At 39.1% G+C, this 18,241-nt stretch overlaps 1 protein-coding gene across 1 annotated transcript; it reads right to left on the bottom strand.

Annotated features, from left to right (window-relative positions):
- Window positions 1–1,081: 1,081 nt before the first annotated feature.
- On the bottom strand, window positions 1,082–10,987 carry rab5aa (RAB5A, member RAS oncogene family, a). The gene is made up of 6 exons (XM_053490520.1): window positions 10,875–10,987; window positions 5,951–6,177; window positions 3,820–3,971; window positions 2,555–2,677; window positions 1,990–2,083; window positions 1,082–1,844 (listed from the first exon to the last, which is right to left on the bottom strand). The coding sequence occupies exons 2-6, from the start codon at window positions 6,114–6,116 to the stop codon at window positions 1,732–1,734; spliced, it is 648 nt and encodes a 215-aa protein (XP_053346495.1). The 5' UTR covers window positions 6,117–6,177; window positions 10,875–10,987; the 3' UTR covers window positions 1,082–1,731.
- Window positions 10,988–18,241: the final 7,254 nt, after the last annotated feature.

Genomic DNA, 18,241 nt, shown 5'->3' with positions numbered 1-18,241 from the left:
CAGAGTTTGCTTCATTTGAGTTTGCAGAGCTTGGAATTGAAGTAGTTTATATTGCTGTTCAAACTCACATGTCCATAATTATCTTTGTTTATGCTTATAAATAAAGACCAGACTCTGTAAGTACCAAGTCAAAATATACTGTGTAGAAATTTAAGGAGTATATTAAATAACAAAATGTCTTCAAAAACAAAAAGTGTCTCAGTGTCTGAATACTTAACAGTATTGGGCAAAAAACATCTAGGGCAACATATTATCTTTAATCATATACATGTATTATGCCTGCATTATTATGTACAAAACTTTTTATTTTAAAACATTAATAAATAAATAACATTACAGAAGCATATGTAAATGCATGCTGTAAAGAAAGCAATATATTACATAACATTAGTTTTTAGATGAAAAAGGAAAAAAAGAAACTAATGTGGTTTTGCATGAAAACAGAGAAAAGCGAATGGAGTTAGAAGATCTCTGGCACATTCTCCAGCATGCTCAGTAAAACCTAACAGCTGTTTTACTCATAAAACCGCACACATCTGTATCTAACACTACTGATTATAATCATATAATTATAATAATAATAATAATTATTTTTAAACTAAGGGTTGTCACACTAAATAGTGACTGTTTATTTTATTACTCTTTAGTGAAATTTAGAGAATGGTTCTTTTATGTAGAAATGTTTTCAAAAGCATCTTTGCTTATGGCATTTTTTTGGTATGTGCTCAACACTTCTGTCCGGTCCATTTAGTGAGACAGACGTTAGGTTTTACTGAGCGTGCTGGAGAATACGAGTTCCTCTGTTTGTCACACTCGCTGCTTTCTATTTTCGTGCAAAACCCAGAAGCGTACATTAGTTGTTGTTTTTTTCATCTGAAAACTGATCTGTCATGTAATATGCTGCTTTCTTTACAGGCATGAAAATAACATTTACAAAAGAATATTTATCACTTATCATATCAAGTTATGTTTGAAAATATTGTTTTTTTTATTATTGGTTTTGTACATAATGATGCAGATATAACATACATGAGAAACTTTTTTTTTTTTGCCAGCTGACATGTATACACACACACACACACACACACACACACACACACACACACACACACACACACACACACAGGTACTGACGAATCCATAAGCGCTGGCCTGGTCGAGCCAGAGAGTCGGTAATGATGTAATGATGTAATCTTCAGCATGTATGACTGCGTGTGAAGAACAGTGTGGAAGTTTAGTTAATATTGAGAGTTTTTTGGCATGTGGACCGTCAGCTATTGCACTTTTCCACTGAGACACGTACAGTAGATGCGAGTGGATTGTCTGTGCCACTGAATAACGTCCCAATACTGATTCACGATCAGGCCTTGTATGGAAAAGTGCATCAGTTATATTATCCTGCAAAGCACTTTTCTATAAAATGAAACAAAAAACATAAAGCAACAGAAAAAGAAAGCTCCTATTTCACAGATAAAGACTGTACTTCATTAACTGCCATGCCCCGCCCCAAGAATAAGGCTTTCCTGATATAAAAACGTTTGAACGTAAGCCATAAGCATCAGCAGACAGAGCAGCGTAACGATGCAGAGAGACAGGGTTTAGCTTTTGTTACTGCTCACCGCCGAGTTGTGCAACAGAACAGAGCAGGGCGTGTCTTTAGTTACAGTCATAAACAGGTCTGGGGAGAAGGCGAGGCCTCGCTAACAGTTTGATCAGGTGGGCAGATTTGCATTAGCAGCACTTCCCAGTCGCAGGAGGCGGAGCCATGTCGGGTCGTATCACGCCCTGACCGAGCCCGGGGGCAGCTCCAGACGCCTGTGGCTCACTCTTCGGCAACCTTTTAGCTGGGACAGACAGGGAAGAGAGAAAAGCTGCATTTGGTGAACGGACACACAGAGAGGTCTATTATACAGCACGTGTAACAATAAAATATACTCAACATGATGTCTGGAATACTCGGAAGTCCTAGAGTGTAAATAAAAGACTCACCGATAGCCGTGAAAATCTCGTTCACGTTCATGGAGGTCTTGGCCGAGGTTTCCATGAAAAGCAAACTGTTGTCATCTGCGTATGACTGGGCTTCCTGAAAAACAAATAAATAAATAAATAAATAAATAACAGCATCCGTGAGAGATGAGGCCAAGCTATAAAGGATCAAAGAAATCTGCTCCCTGAAACGTTTAACTGGTACAATCAGCTGATCACGTGGTGGCGGTGCAATGCATACAATCACGCAAACATCAGAACAATGAAAAATCTGTGCGCTAAACCGGTTGATTTGCATGAATGAGCACGATTACAAGTGTTCCTAATAAACTGTCTAATGAGTGTGTGTGTGTGTGACACACTTGATGGAAAACGCAGATGAATTTCCATTTATTATTATGGATTATAATAAAATATAGATTTAAATGCAGGTCAGTGTAAAAAATACTGATGTACAGAAATTACTCGTGTTATTTGAAATTCACTGTGGAATGCAAGATCAGGGTATTACTTACACACACACACACACACAGACACAGACACACTCCTGTAATACGTCAGTACCCACCTGGACGTCGACAGCTCTCTTGTTGGCGAGGTCCGCCTTGTTCCCGGACAGAGCGATGACGATGTTCGGACTGGCCTGCCTCTGGAGCTCCTTTACCCAGTTCTTCGCTCTCGTGAACGATTCCTTTAGAGCAAAGAGGAAGGAATGAACAGCACATGGCTTATCTCAGATAGGGGATCAGTATATAAGAGATGCATGGTGGGTTCAGATTAACCCAAATGAGAGAGATTGTTAAATACATGAGGAAAAAAACTCAATATATCAGTTTATAAACATTCAGGATTTTAATGAATAGAAATGTTTTATCATTAAGTATTAAGTAACAGTTTGCGCTAAACCCCCGTCACACTGAGCCTCTTCCCCCTTCATCCTCGCAAAGTTATTGGACGCAGTAAGAACTTGTACACCGCAGTAGAAACCTGGAAGGACATAGTATTGTTTGTCACACTGTTTTTGACGCAAGCTGAACTTAATAACAGGGGCAGGGGTAGCTCAGGGGTTTAGGGGTGGGACAACGGTTCAGAAGGTTGCGGTGTTGTCGCTGCATGAACAGAATTATCACAGCGCCATCCTCAGGTTTGCCACGTCATAGAAGACCACATTAGGTTCGCATGCAGCCCGTCTATGCCGCGTTCAGAGAATTCGGTATGAATACTGGAGCCTACCACTGCGTTCTTCTTCTTCACAGTGGGAACGTCATGGTCTTTATCAGAGTGTTACGGGGCATTATTATAAAATATCAGTGAATATTAAGTAACCAGTAAAGGTTGTAACAAGCTGAGGTTCTCACTTAGAACCTGTTTACAAATGAGACGTGTCCTTGTGGACCTTTCAAGCAGGAGATCATAGTGAGTTTAATAGCAAATCAGAATTTGTGAGCTAACACGTTTAGCTCGCTAGTTGTCACGTCTAATTATTAAATCACTTTAATCAACCTAATTATCTTGCACATAATCTACACCAGGAGTGCTAGACAGTGTGTTCGTACTGAATTAGGAGTTTAACTAACAAAAGCATGTACGGCATCCAGCTGTGCAGCACCGCGATGTTCAGTCGCACCGCGCCCTCATTGCTGTAATCATGAAACATTAAGTTTCACAACAAAACAGCAAAACAAAGCTGTAATTATTAGGACTATAATTAAGATTATTATTAAGATTGATTAAGAGCATTATATATCCACAGAGAATTGTGTTGTTATTCTTAAACATTCAGTTAAAATCCCGATAGAACACCTGGAATAATTCGACACGCCACTGACTCACTTCATTAGTGATGTCGTAGACCACGATGGCGGCCTGAGCTCCTCTGTAGTACATGGGGGCCAGACTGTGGTAGCGCTCCTGCCCGGCTGTGTCCCAGATCTCAAACTTCACCGTCGTGTCATCCAGGCACACCGTCTGCGTCAGGAAGGCCGCTGGGACCGGAGACATGGATAGAAAACATTAAAAATCAGGGTGACTTAAAAATAAATCTTCTTCCTTTAATTCCAAATGCCTCATTTACACTGTCGGTCAAAAGTCGTCACACACGCTAAGATTTCATTTAATCACCTTTAGCTTTGATTACACACACACTGTGAAAATGTTCCTCATGTTCCCAGAATCCCTCTGTCACACCCTGGAATATGAGTCCTGGAACATGCTCCGTGTCATCAGGGAATAAACCCTCCATAGATGTGATAACCTGGTCACTCACACATTCAGGTGGTCAGCTGACTTCATTTTATTGCCCCAGAACGTTACTGAGTCTCGACCTGAGTAACTGATCAACCCCAGATCATAACACTGTCTCCAGAGGCTTGTACAGTGGACACTATGCATGATGGGAGCATCGCTTCATGTCCTTCCCTTCTCACCCTGACACGCCCATCACTCTGGAATAGGCTCAGTCTGGACTCGTCAGGTCACATGACCTTTATCCATCACACCAAAGTCCAGTCTTTATGATCCCTGACAGAATCCCTTTTTTTTCTGATGAGTCTCACCAACAAGGGCTTTTTTATGGACACAGCTGTTTACCTTTCCAGATTTTGATAATGTGTTAAATGTGTGTGATGGTGTTCTTATTCCAGTTCCAGTAATTTCAAGTCTCCTTAGGTGTTTTCTTTGCTTGACGCAGGATAAATATTGACGACTTTTGCAGAAAAAGTACTCTCAGATCAACTGATTCTACAACTGTTAGACAACGGCAAAAAATAGCAACCATGTTTCAGACCTACATTGACCCTGAGAATTAATAACAATTCATTGTATGAAGTACAGAACAGAACCCAGCTAAACTTCATTAAAACTGCATCTGTGCTCCAGGATTGGCTCACATTTTATGTGCATCGAGAATCTAACCAATCAGGGACGAGACTGAATTCTTATATCCAATCATATCGCAGAAAGCAGGTTATGAAGGTAGATATTGAAAAGATGAGAAGTACATAAACCTAACAAATAGTGCACTAGCCTGCACTAAAGACCAGCTTTTAAGTCCCGCCTCCATACTCTAGGATTCTAATCAATCAATCAATGAATGAATTCTTGTAACCAATCATATCACAGAAGGCGGGATTTCTTGTGCACAGATTTGCAATCATCCTTTCAGAATTATTTAAACTAGAGAAGAAATAAAAATAAGCAGCATTAATTTAGCAGTGAGGCTTCTTTCACTGACCCGGACATACGTCTCACATCTCACCAAAAGAGCACTAGTTAATTATTGATTATTGATAGATCCTCCGTAGTATTTCTGATTTAATACAGGATCAATAAGTTCAATAGAATAAAGTACAAGTTAATTCCTGTATGGATTTTAACACACTTTTGCTAATGTTGAAGCGTTATGCGTTGGGCGTGACGGTCTGTAAATGCATGTGGTCCAGGTGCAAGAAAACAATCAACTCACACCTGTAACGTCTGTGTGTGACACACAAGAGACAGAAATACAGAGCCTGAGGCAGAACGTCATCTGAAGATAAGTGTGGACAGATCACGTGACGTCGAACGGCAGGAGGCGCGATATAAGAGCTACAACAGCATGCTGATATGGACCAGACAGACAGACGGACCGACAGACGAACAATGTCTGAGAAGAACTGGCCAACAATAAAATTACATACACGTCAATAAATAAATGTCTTAAAACAGATTGTGTTTTGGAATGTTGGCACATTTAGCACACAAACCACACACACAGCGTCACACATACACCACACACACAGCGTCACACATACACCACACACACAGCGTCACACATACACCACACACACAGTGTCACACATACACCACACACACAGTGTCACACATACACCACACACACAGCGTCACACATACACCACACACACAGCGTCACACACACAGCACACACACAGTGTCACACACACAGCACACACACAGTGTCACTCACCTCCTATCGTGCTCTCTTGAAACTCATGAAACTGGCCCTTGACAAAACGCAGCACCAGACTTGACTTGCCCACTGCAGACTCTCCCAGCAGCACCAGTTTGAACTGGCAGATCTTACTGCCCCCGTTGGACCCGCTTGGCCGAGTCGGTGCCCCCCGATTGGCCATGAGAGCCGTCGTCGTGCCGTTCTCTTTCAGCTGCGCTCACACCGTACTGTTCCAGGAACAGCTGCGAGGTTTACCAAAAATAGAGAAATGAGCACTTTCGTGTGGAGCAGAGTCGGAGCTTTCGTTTCGTTCGTCTTCATGCAGTTACCTCGAGATTATACGAGATCTAACGACATCATCGTAATAATCATGATTTCTTCTACCTCTACTCACTCATCATCTATACCGCTTATCCTGTGTACAGGGTCAGGGGGGGGGGGGGGGGTGTTTGGGGCTGGAGCCCATCCCAGGAGACTTAGGCACAAGGTGGGGTACACCCTGGATGGGCTGCCGAATCCATCACAGAGCATGCACACACACACACACACACACACACACACACACACACACACACACACCTGATGTCAAACCTGATGATATGATTACACTTCCTGTACATGCCTTAAACCTGGCACGATGGAGTCCTGAGTCTGTACAAAAACGTGACAATATGGTGTTTTACGAATAAACAGAATTAGTTTAGGGAGGACACAGAGGACCTCGATCTTATAGGTCATGTTCTAATCATCAGGGAAAAAACAGGAAGTGATACGTTCTTGAATAGAGACAGGAAAACCATGGCGGGGTATAAAGAGATTTATTTCTGATTCTGTCTCTGATCTTCTGTACATGTTCTGCCACCTAGTGCACATAAACAAGGTTGTGTCTATTAAACATCCGCATAATAAAGTTCATAAATACACAACAATCTGAGTGTGAACCAGGCCGATGAGAACAGCTCTTATTTACCCAAACAAGGAAAAACCCGACAGATGTTTCATTCTTCTAACACTATCTAATCCAGGCACTACGCTGAATGTTCAATATCACAAGCTGTTCTGTTATTGTTCAGTCTGTGCAATAACAGGTCCACTTGTTTTAGGGAATCAGGAAAGATGAGAAATGTACAACATGAACAAACGCACGAGGTAAGTTCATGGCAAGGAATGTGCGGGCATTTATTCACCAATTATGTTGATACACACACACACACACACACACACACACACACAACAAGTTTAACCAGGACACTATACACAGCAAGTACACAACATTCAATAATTATACATAATTAATTATAATTAAAGATGGGGGGAGGGGGACGTGAAGAGAAAAATTCGGGAGGATGTAACAGATCGGTACATAAACAGCCGGTGCTGATTGAAACTTTTTTTATGTTATACACATAATATAGAAAATGTGTTAAAAAGAAGCTCTATATCTTAAGTTTATGCAACATGGAAGTGACCAATCTCGCTTCCCTAAAAATATTAAGTTGTTTTGGAGAGATGATCTTATATGTGCCGTAAAAATGCCTATTTTTTAGCGTAATACTGTCTTGTCTCAAACAATAATGATTTAAAATGCTAATTTTTCATATTTCTTTATAGATGCTTAAATCAATGTAAGCTTTTAGAAGCATATGACCTGGAAAAACTGTTGCTTAACTTAAAGCATTCTGTGCAAAATAAAGGATCTTTAAAAAAATAAAAATCTGTAGTGTCCGTAACCATGTCAAATTCATGTTGCAACATCGTAACATTTTTTTAAATTTCAGAATAAAACACTTTTTCAGGATTATGTCTTTTCATGTAAAATCTAAATTGAACAAGTTTTATCTGAATGACAGTTAAGATCGTTGAAAGATTTGAATTTTAAAAAGGTTCCACACACTAAAACATAAAAGGGCAAGAAATTGTGTTTAGCTAATGTGTTTCTTTTTAACTAATAAAAATATAAATAGAACCTGTGGACCAGGGGGCTGTTCTTCGTACGTCGCTAACTCAGTTAGCTGGATTTGATTGTTGTGGATTTGTCCTGATCTTGGATTGTTTCGTTCTTCGATGCGCTTCTAGCATTTGTTGTCATAGCAACATATCCGTAAGCTTGAACCTGCTCGGGAGCAGCTTTATTTCATGTAAACAGGATTTAGCCTGCGCTCCTGGCGGGTTATGATTGGTTGAAATGGCGAGGTCACATCTGATTGGTTAAAGAGCATGACCGACTCACGTGGAAAAAGAAAAGTATATGCCCCCTGCCATGGACTCCCCCACCCACCCACACACACACACAATCGCTATCAAATATTATATATGAACATAAATTCATAGGTTTATTATTATCAAATATGATATTACTATTATAATAAACCCTCGGCACGAGACAGCCGTCAAGACCATTAATACAAATTCTTGTATAATGTTTATTTTGTAACATTTATTTTTCAGGGGTTTGTCATAAAAATATGCTAATAAATATTTATATATATATAAAAAAATTATATTTTATAATGATAAATTAGACGAAACTAATTTTATTATAAAATAAACAATATAAAACTATACATAATATTTCTATTTTTTCATATACAACATATTTATTTTCATATTGCTTATTTTATTTTATTGTCTCATGTAATTTGTAATTTGTAAACCATTAACCTATAAATTTATGTTCTAATATAATATTTGATAGCGATTATGTAAAGGGGCAATCCATGGCAGGGGGGCATTTCAGCGCATAACACGTGTTACAAATAAAAGTTAAGCCGCTCTTTTACCATTTCGTCAACCAATAGGAGGGCTTGTGATCAGTGTTTTTACTGTCGATGCATATCGCCTTTTAAACCAACGCACGAGCGCGCAATAATCCTAGACAACTCAATCCAGCTCTACTAATCATCAACAACAGGTGAGCTCGAAGAACCGACTTAGCCAGATCGTAATTAGCACAATGATCTCATCTTAGATGTGTCAATTCATCTCGGATGTGTCAAGCGACGTACGAAGAACGGACCTCTGGAGATGAGAAGCATTAAGTATTATAAAAAATGTTGTTTTATGATCTTATCTGAAAATTCACTTTTTCACCCAATAAGACTAATTCCATATACTGTAATAAGTAGTGCTAACGTGTGTGTGTGTGTGTGTGTGTGTAATAAATAGTACTAATTGATGACAATGTGGAGAGGTTTGCACACAAATCAAAAGCCTACAGAGTTCAGCAACACAAGCACAAGTCTGTTCATCCTGGAGCTGCTGATCATTAAGACAAAAGGCTGTGACGTCACCATGTTAGACAATTTAACTGTCCTGCATTTTAGACAAATACACACCTGCAACATTCCACACACACTATATATAAACTCAGCAAAAAGAGAAACGTCTTCTGACTTTCAACTGTTTTTACTTTTAGTAAACTTAATGTGTAAACACTAAAAGAGTCAACGCCATAAGACATAAACTAAAAATGTTTCCCAATGTGTCCCTGAATGAAAGGAGGCTCAAAATCAAAAGTACCAGTCAGTATCTGGTGTGGCCACCAGCTGCTTGAAGTACTGCAGTGCATCTCCTCCTCATGGACTGGACCAGATTTGTCAGTTCTTGCTGCGAGACGTTACGCCACTCTTCAACTGCAAGTTCCTGGACAAGACAACTGCAAGTTCCTGGACATTTCTGGGGGGAATGGCCCTAGCCCTCATCCTGCGATCCAACAGGTCCCAGACGTGCTCAATGGGATTGAGATCCAGGCTCTTCGCTGGCCATGGCAGAACACTGACATTGCTGTCATGCAGAAACTCATGTACAGAACGAGCAGTATGGCTGATGGCATTGTCCTGCTGGAGGATCATGTCCGAATGAGCATGCATAAAGGGTACCACATGAGGGAGGAGGATGTCTTCCCTGTACCGCAAGGCATTGAGATTGCCTGCAATGACAACAAGCTCAGTCCGATGGTGATGTGATATACCGCCCCAGACCATGACGGACCCCCCCCACCTCCAAATCGATCCAGCTCCAGGGTACAGGCCTCGGTGTAACGCTCATTCCTTCAACGATAAACACGAAACCGTCCATCACCCCTGGTGAGACAAAACCGTGACTCACCAGTGAAGAGCACTTTTTGCCACTCCTGTCTGGTCCAGTGAAGGTGTGCCCATAGGTGGCATTGTTGCTGGTGATGTCTGGTAAGGACCCACCTTACAACAGGCCTACAAGCCCTCAGTCCAGCATCTCTCAGCCTATTGCGGACAGTCTGAGCACTGATGGAGGGATTGTGTGTTCCTGGTGTGACTCGGGCAGTTGTTGTGGCCATCCTGTACCTGTCACGCAGGTGTGATATTCGGATGTACCCATCCTGTGCGGGTGTTGTTACTGTACACATGGTCTTCCACAGCGAGGATGATCAGCCGTCCTTCCTGTCTCCCTGCAGCGCCGTCTTAGGCGTCTCACGGTGCGGACGTGGCGATGTATCGCCCTAGCCACATCAGCGGTCCTCATGCCTCCCTGCAGCATGTCTAATGCATGTTCACGCAGATGAGCAGGGACCCTGGGCATCTTTCTTTGGGTGTTTTTCACCGTCGGTAGACAAGTCTCTTTAGTGTCCTGCGTTTTTACAACTGTGACCTTAAATGCCTACTTTCTGTAAGCTGTTAAGGTCTTAACGACCATTCCACAGGTGCATGTTAATTAATTGATTATGGTTAATTGAACATGCATGGAAAACATTGTTTAAACCCTTTACAATGAAGATCTGTAAAGTTATTTGGATTTTTACAACATTATTCTTGAAATACACAGTCCTGAAAAAGGGGCGTTTCTTTTTATGCTGAGTTTATAAACAGTATATATCTCTCAGTGAACCAGTCATGCTAATCACTACTGCTCTAGCTAACATGCTAAGGGCTAACTTGTCCCAGTGACACCTGGACTCCTTTACCTGGAGGACCCTGAGCTCACACGGCGGGTGTTACGGCGGGTGTTACGGCGGTGTCCCCTGCAGTGAGTCGCTCAGCTGACTGAACTTCCCCTTTAGAACCAAAACACAAGCAGCACTTCCGCTCTCCGTCGCCACGTCATACAGCTTTATAGGCTGTGATTGGTTAGCCGATCTGCGCATGCGTAGACGCGCAGTGACGGTGCGCGCGTGACGCGCGCAGTGACGCTGGGAGGTCTCACTGAGCACGTGTTCATTCTATTGAAGGTGATTCGAGGTTTTGGGGATCAAACTGGGGAAATCCTGTTTATTTTAATTTATATATATTTATTTTATTTTTTATTTATTATTGGATGTTGTTTTCTTCTGCATAAATTTAATGGCATCATTCTAGAGCATCTAACTTTAGATATTGGTAGATGGTTAAATTAGATAGTTCTGTTTTTATTATAGGCAATGTGTATGGCTTTTACTCTAACCCTTTAAATGCAAACCCTTTAAATTATGGACATTACTACTAAGACATCAGAGAGCTTATACTGCATTATGTGATGACTTCACTGTATGTCCGGATGAATCTATAGATCGTTTTCCATCACAGTCTCACAACATTATTTCGACTGTTTGCTCTGACGCGTGGCCTTTTTTAAATCCAAACATTAAAGACTATACTTGGCAAAATAAAGGACAATCTCTTAGATCTAGGATGGATTTATTTTTAATATCTTCCACGGTTTTACAGTTTGTCACGGAAGTATCTCACATCTATGCCCCTTTATCTGATCATAAAGTCATTGTGTTTAAGTTAAAATGGTCCCAGGACTCTAAAGGATGGAAGGGGATATTGGAAATTTAACAATCAGCTTCTTGAAGATGAAACTTTTAATACAACCAAACGGGAAATAGCTAAAAAACTTTTGTCAACGAGACTTATTTAGATTTTTTAAAGTATCAGTCCAGAAGTGAGGCTATAAAACAATCCAAAGAATTAAAATACTCTAAGAACTTAAAGGAAACCAATTTACTAAACAAACTGAAATTGCTGATGAGTTTAGAAACTCTAACGCCTGAGGAAGAGACAGAATTAACTAGTATACAAATCAAACTTGATCAAAGATATTTGGCGTTGGTAAAAGGTGCTTTTATTAGGTCTCGTGCCAGATGGCTTGAGAGTGGGGAGAAGAACACCAGCTATTTTTTTGCTCTAGAAAAGAGAAATTATAAAAGAAAACTGCTGTCCTCTCTCCTGATAAATGGTGCACCTTGCACAGACCCAGTAGAAATCTCAGGTGCTGTCTCCTCCTTTTAGGAGAATCTATACAAGTCTATACAAGAGATGTTGACTCCATTATTGTCTTTGTAGATTTTTTTAAAGCATTTGACAAAATTAAACAGTTTTTTATTACAGTCTCTTAAACTTTTTGGTTTCACATGCATTTAAAGGGGACATACAGTACCAATACCATTATAACAAAATTTCCCCTTTTCTAAAATTATATGTTTAGACCTCCACAGAAAGTTATGAACCACATTCTGGCATAAGTTTAAGGCATCGTCTCTGCTGACCCGTTTGAGATATCAAACATCCCTCTGCAATTTCCTCAATGTCTTCAGATCTCATAAGCCCGGTTTCATGGCGATCGTATAAATCCCCTAGAAGAAGTGTATCAAATTCTTTTGGGTGCGTTTTGTCAAATGACATAAAATAACTATTGAGTTAAACCCGGACCTCTCAGGCATCCGAATGGCAGCAGATTCCAACCTGTCTGCCAATTTTCACGAGTTTTTGTGTTAAGTCCCCCAAATATCCCCATAGGGCCCTTCACACACTATGGCGACATACTGTAGCACTGATGTTGTAGTGCTCGGGCCTTTACCCTTATTAACGTAATGAACAAATTATTTTTATTAAACAATAAAAACGTTTAGGTCATAGATTTACAAATCCTAATGTGATACAATTTAATGAAGATGCATCATAGAAGGACCAGAAACCCGTCTGTCTGTCAGTCGTCTGTCTGTCAGTCGTCTGTCTGTCCAGCTAGAATTTGTCACAGCGTCACGCAAAACTGGCTGGACAGAATTTATTGAAACTTTTGCAGTAATTACTGTAGATATCTGCCTGAAGTTTAACCTGCACCATAAGTGAAGTCAAAATGATGAATAGCAGTTATAAACATTTGTGTGCAGGATTTAATAATATATATATATATATAAAGCTAAACTGAATATTTTACTGGGTTTGGATTATATTTTTACCTCTGAAATAACAGTGTTGACGTGGTATAAGTTAATTTAGTAAAAAGAATCATTTAAAGACAAAAACTTTATCTTTATCCAATCTACTTTTTCAATTTATCATTTATAAAACAAGGCGTAAGATACTTAACCTTACAGAATGGGATTTCTTTGTATTAATAAGTTAGACAGAGAGTTCTGCTGTACAGAGAGACACACAGACATGTACGTGGGCTTCAACCTCAAATAATAATCATAATAATAATAATAATAATAATAATAATAATATCACTGATCACATTAAAGATCAGCAGATTATTTTTATCTTTAACCTTTTAACTATTTCTACAAACTCTTCCCGCTCCAACGGCGCGAACTTACACTTCCATACTGTACCATACCACTTTATTTCTAAAGCACTTTAAAACAACAACAAAGCTGACCAAAGTGCTGTACAAGAGTCAACAATCAGGACATAAACAGTAGGGTGTTTTATAATAAAAAGTTAAATTTAAAATCTACACTAGTATATTATAATTACAGCCTTAGGAGGAATTATCACCTGATTTTATTATTATTATTATTATTATTATTATAAAAAAGCATGCAGTGAAAACACACCTAAACAATGAGAGATGAAGACCTGCAGGGGGCGCTAGTGTAATATTATTAAAGAGGAAGACTAACTGTAGGGCTTAATTAAAGAAGAAGTGTTTGTTTGTTTGTTTGTTTTACAGAGACTGTTTATTAGACTGAATTAAAGCTATAAGTTGTTTGCGTCTGAAGTAAGTTCGATTGAAATGTGTGAGGTGTTTGTAGATAGATTTAGAGATTTGAGTTTTGTACACATTTCCTAGTTTAGGGCCTGATAGAGATCAGATGTTTTACACGCTCGGACTTAAAGGCAGCAGTGTCTCTGTTTGTTGAGTTTTTGTAGCATTAACTCTCTTTTGAACTTTTTATAACTTGATGATCTTACAGCATCTAAATCAGATCCAAAGGTCCTCGACATTCACTTAATCAGTCAAAGGAGAGGAGCACTGTCACCTCGCACCACCAGGGTCTGGGTTCGGTTCCTGCCTCAGGTCGGTGTGCATGGCTCTGTAGGCTCCAGGAGCTGCAACCATGTGTACAGGATAAAGTGGTATAGACGATAATTAATAATCTGCAGTCTGATGGAACAGAGCCACACTTCTCAGTGATGGCATCTACGGCCGATCTCCAGATTTTCTAAGTTTGCTCACTTACAAAGAAATAAAGGGTCTATAATTTTTATCATAGGTTTATGGTAAAGGATTGAGACAGAACATCAACCAAAAATCCAGAAAAAGCACATGATGATATAATAATAAATAAGTATTTAATCCCCAAGCAAACCATGACTTGGTACTTGGTAGAGAAACCCTCGTGGAGAGCACAGTGGGAAGATGTTTCTTGTAGTTGTTTACCAGATTAGCACACATCTTTTGATCACATTTTGATCCACTATTCTTTACAGATTATTGCCGTTGCTTGGCAACTCGAAGTTACAGCTCTCTCCGTGAATTTCCTATTGGATTAAGGTCTGAAGACTGGCTAGACCACTCCATGACCTTAATGTGCTTATTCTTGAGCCCCTCCTTAGTTGCCTTGGCAGGTTGTTTGGGGTCATGTTCATGCTGGAAGACCCATCCACAACCCATCTTCAGGAGGTTCTCACCCAGAAGTGTACAACACATGGCCTCATCCATCGGCCCCTCAGTGCAGCAAAGTCAATCTGTAGCTTTAGCAGAGAAACCGCCCTGAAGCATGATGTTTTCACCTCCGTGCTTGACTGTAGGGACTGTGGTGTTCTTAGGGTCACAGTCAGCATTTCTCTTCCTCCGAAAACAGCAAGTCGAGTTGATGACAATTTAAAAAAAAAAAAAAAGTTTATCCCAATCTTTCTCTGTTTATTGGAGACGGGTCTGTACATGTGTCCTCTCGAGGAGGGGAAGCCTCACTGCGCTGAAGGATTTCAATCCATGCAGGCGTATTGTGTTACCAATGGTTTGTTTGGTGACTGTGCTCCCAACTGCCTGGAGATCATTCACAAGCCCCTCCCGTGTAGTCCTGGGCTGGTCCCTCATTTTTCTCATGATTATACTTACTCCATAAAGTGAAATCCTGCATATAGGGCCATTAATGGTTACTTTATTTTTCCATTTGTAAATAATCGCTCCAGCAGTTGTCTCCTTCTCACCAAGCTTCTAGCTGATGGTCTTGTAGCCCATTCCAGCCTTGTGCAGGTCTAACATCTTGTTTCTGACTTGCTTTGACAGCTCTTTGGTCTTGCCGATGGTGGTGAGGTTTGAATGGAAAATAGAGATTTTGTGGAGAGGTGGCTTTTATACACATACCACAGTGCGGGAAGGGTTCTACAGGTAACCAGGGAACCTCCAGAATCACCGGCATAACCAAAACCATACAAGTATTATAGTGAGTAAAACGTTTATACACTGCGGTCATTACACAGTGACCAGTCCTGTAGGAAACATAATGCTTTGTGTGTTAACACTCACTCACTCATTTTCTATTCCACTTATCCTCTACAGGGTCGTGGGAAGCCTGGAGCCAGGGGCACGAGGTGGGGTAAAACCCGGACAGGGTGCCAGGCTATCGCAGGGAAAAACCTATTGTCTGTGTCTTTGGGCTGGGAACCACCAGAGGAGGTACAAGGAGAAAAGTTGTTTAGCTTAATTTATGTTTGTGTTTTATTTACGTAATAATTTGTATACGGTGCATCTTTAAAAAAAATTATAGTATTTTACAAAAGTTAAATTTCAAAAATGTAAACTCTCATAAATTATAGATTCATGATGTGTAAAGTGAAATATTCCAAACCCTTTTTGTTTTAATTTTGATGATTATTGTTTACAGCCCATGAAAATCAAACATTCTAATCAAAGCATTTCAAAATATTTCTCAAAATAAAATTGTTCAATATTTCTTAACATTTTAAAATTAGCCAGCCGTAATCATTAAAATAAAAACAAAAAGTCTTGATATATTTCACTTTAAATGAAAAAAAAAAACAAGAATATATATATAAAAATTTTTTTAAAGTGAACTTCCTACTTTTTATACAGCACTGTGCAAAATTTGTGTAAGTAAATTTTTTTTTTCCAGTTTTAAAAGGAAATGATCTACTGAGTTTTACCTGCAGAACCACCTACAGTTCTGAGGACTTTCTGCGCACTTGTAAAACCCAGCAGCTTCCATTTAGTTTTTGTCTAGAAAGTGATGGCTTTTATAATGTGCTGCTTTCTTTTTAGACAAACAAATGTTTTGAAAATCAGATTTTTACATTTTTTGACTGACTATAATAATGTCTGTAAAAACACAGGGTGTTTAAAATTTATATCCAAGACGTGCCTTTTGATTCTGACCTCTGTTTCTGTTTCTGTTTGTAACCTGTTTACTGTTTAAGTATGCTTTTTTTTTTCCCCCATTATCTTTTTACTTTGTGAAACTCGATGACACTTTTTGTTCCTAATCAGATTTTATTAGTTTAACTGTCTTGCGCTTTTGGAAATGTTCTGAGCAATGTTTTAACAATTTGTAGACGTAACTGTAATCCTCGAATGAGCAAAATGTGTGAAACAGTTAAAATAGTTTCAGAAATTTTATTAATTTTAATTGTATTTACACACACAAATGTTTTATGGGTCAAATAACAAATTATGTAATAATAAAATTATTCAAGCCTGATCCCCTGCTTTAGTTTTGTGGTATTCTCTTTGTACCAAGAAATGTTCACAGTACAAACACAGTAAAATTGCAGTTTTTGTCACAGTCCACTGGTGCCCTCTATGTACAGTACTAATACATATTTCTTTTTGTTGACTAAAGAATAATAAATCTAAAAAAGTATAAAATATCTTAGAGTTAGCCTTCTCTTTAGCCTTCTCAGAAATTAAAGTTGCTATTGTGCATTTTCCACCCCTGAGCTGATGGTGGCTCTAAGAAACCTGAAGCTGTGGACATGAACTGTCCCTTTGGTAGTCATAATTCTTGGCATGCCACATCTGCCATCTCTCTGATTTATATGTTTATAGGTTTTGGTTTTTTTCAATGATGGTCTCCTTTACATGCATCAGCACCTCTTTGGACCGGATCTTGAGAGTTCCCAAAAAGCAAATTCAAAATTTTTAATCAATTCTGGACCATGAAACTGCACATTAGTCAACTGTCAAAACATGCCATGATGCGAAATAAAACAAACAAAATACTCTTACTATTGAGTGTTAATGTAAATTTAGTAAAATATAAAAAAGAATAGAAATGTGAATTTTTATTGTCCAAAAACTTGACTAGACAGGAAATTTTAACACCCGCCAAAAAACAATAAAAACGTTAGTTTACTTCTGCATTCTTCCATGAACGCTAAATCTATTTACAAATGCACTTTTTATTTTTTATTTTAAACAACATCAATACATCCTACACTTGATTTCTGGAGCTTAGCTTGTAAAGCAGGTCAATGCAAATTCATATAGGGTTATTGTCAAAAGTTACTTAGAAACTTAGATCTATTCAATATATTACGTACAGTAAGTACACAGTTATTTAGCAGTATGTGTCTCAAGGCGCCCACATGTCAGGGGTCTGGCTCTGCATTTTATTTATGGTGTTCCTCCACCTTACTGACTGGAGCTTCCCCTGCTAAATGGCTGTGTGAGAATCAGGAATTACTCCAACAGGTACACGTATCTCTAAATGATTAGTTAAAACAATTAGCAGAATGTTTTGGGTATACATTTAAATTTAATTTGAATCAATCAATCAAATCGATCTGCTCAAATAACTAATATACAGTATGTGAAGTTCTAAGATGGTTTTCTGCATTTGTCAAAAACACACAAATAATTATTTTGCACAAATTTGAGAATGAATCCTGGTCCTTATTCACGCAAGTGGGTGACATGATTTGAATTGGCTCGTGACAGTGCACGTGACACCCAAAACCGGATTTCATATTTGGTGGAACATGCAAACTAGGGCACTTCCTCGGCAAGGTTGGTGAAATAAAAAAAATCATGGAGTAACTAATAATGTTAGTTACTATTACAAAGTTTACTGTATTGAATATTTTGAGATTCTTTGGTTTTGTA

The sequence above is a fragment of the Clarias gariepinus genome, chromosome 28 (genome assembly GCF_024256425.1).
Source record: "Clarias gariepinus isolate MV-2021 ecotype Netherlands chromosome 28, CGAR_prim_01v2, whole genome shotgun sequence".
Taxonomy (NCBI): domain Eukaryota; kingdom Metazoa; phylum Chordata; class Actinopteri; order Siluriformes; family Clariidae; genus Clarias; species Clarias gariepinus.
Note: the sequence above shows the minus strand (reverse complement) of the source record. Positions and strands in the feature narration are given on the sequence as shown.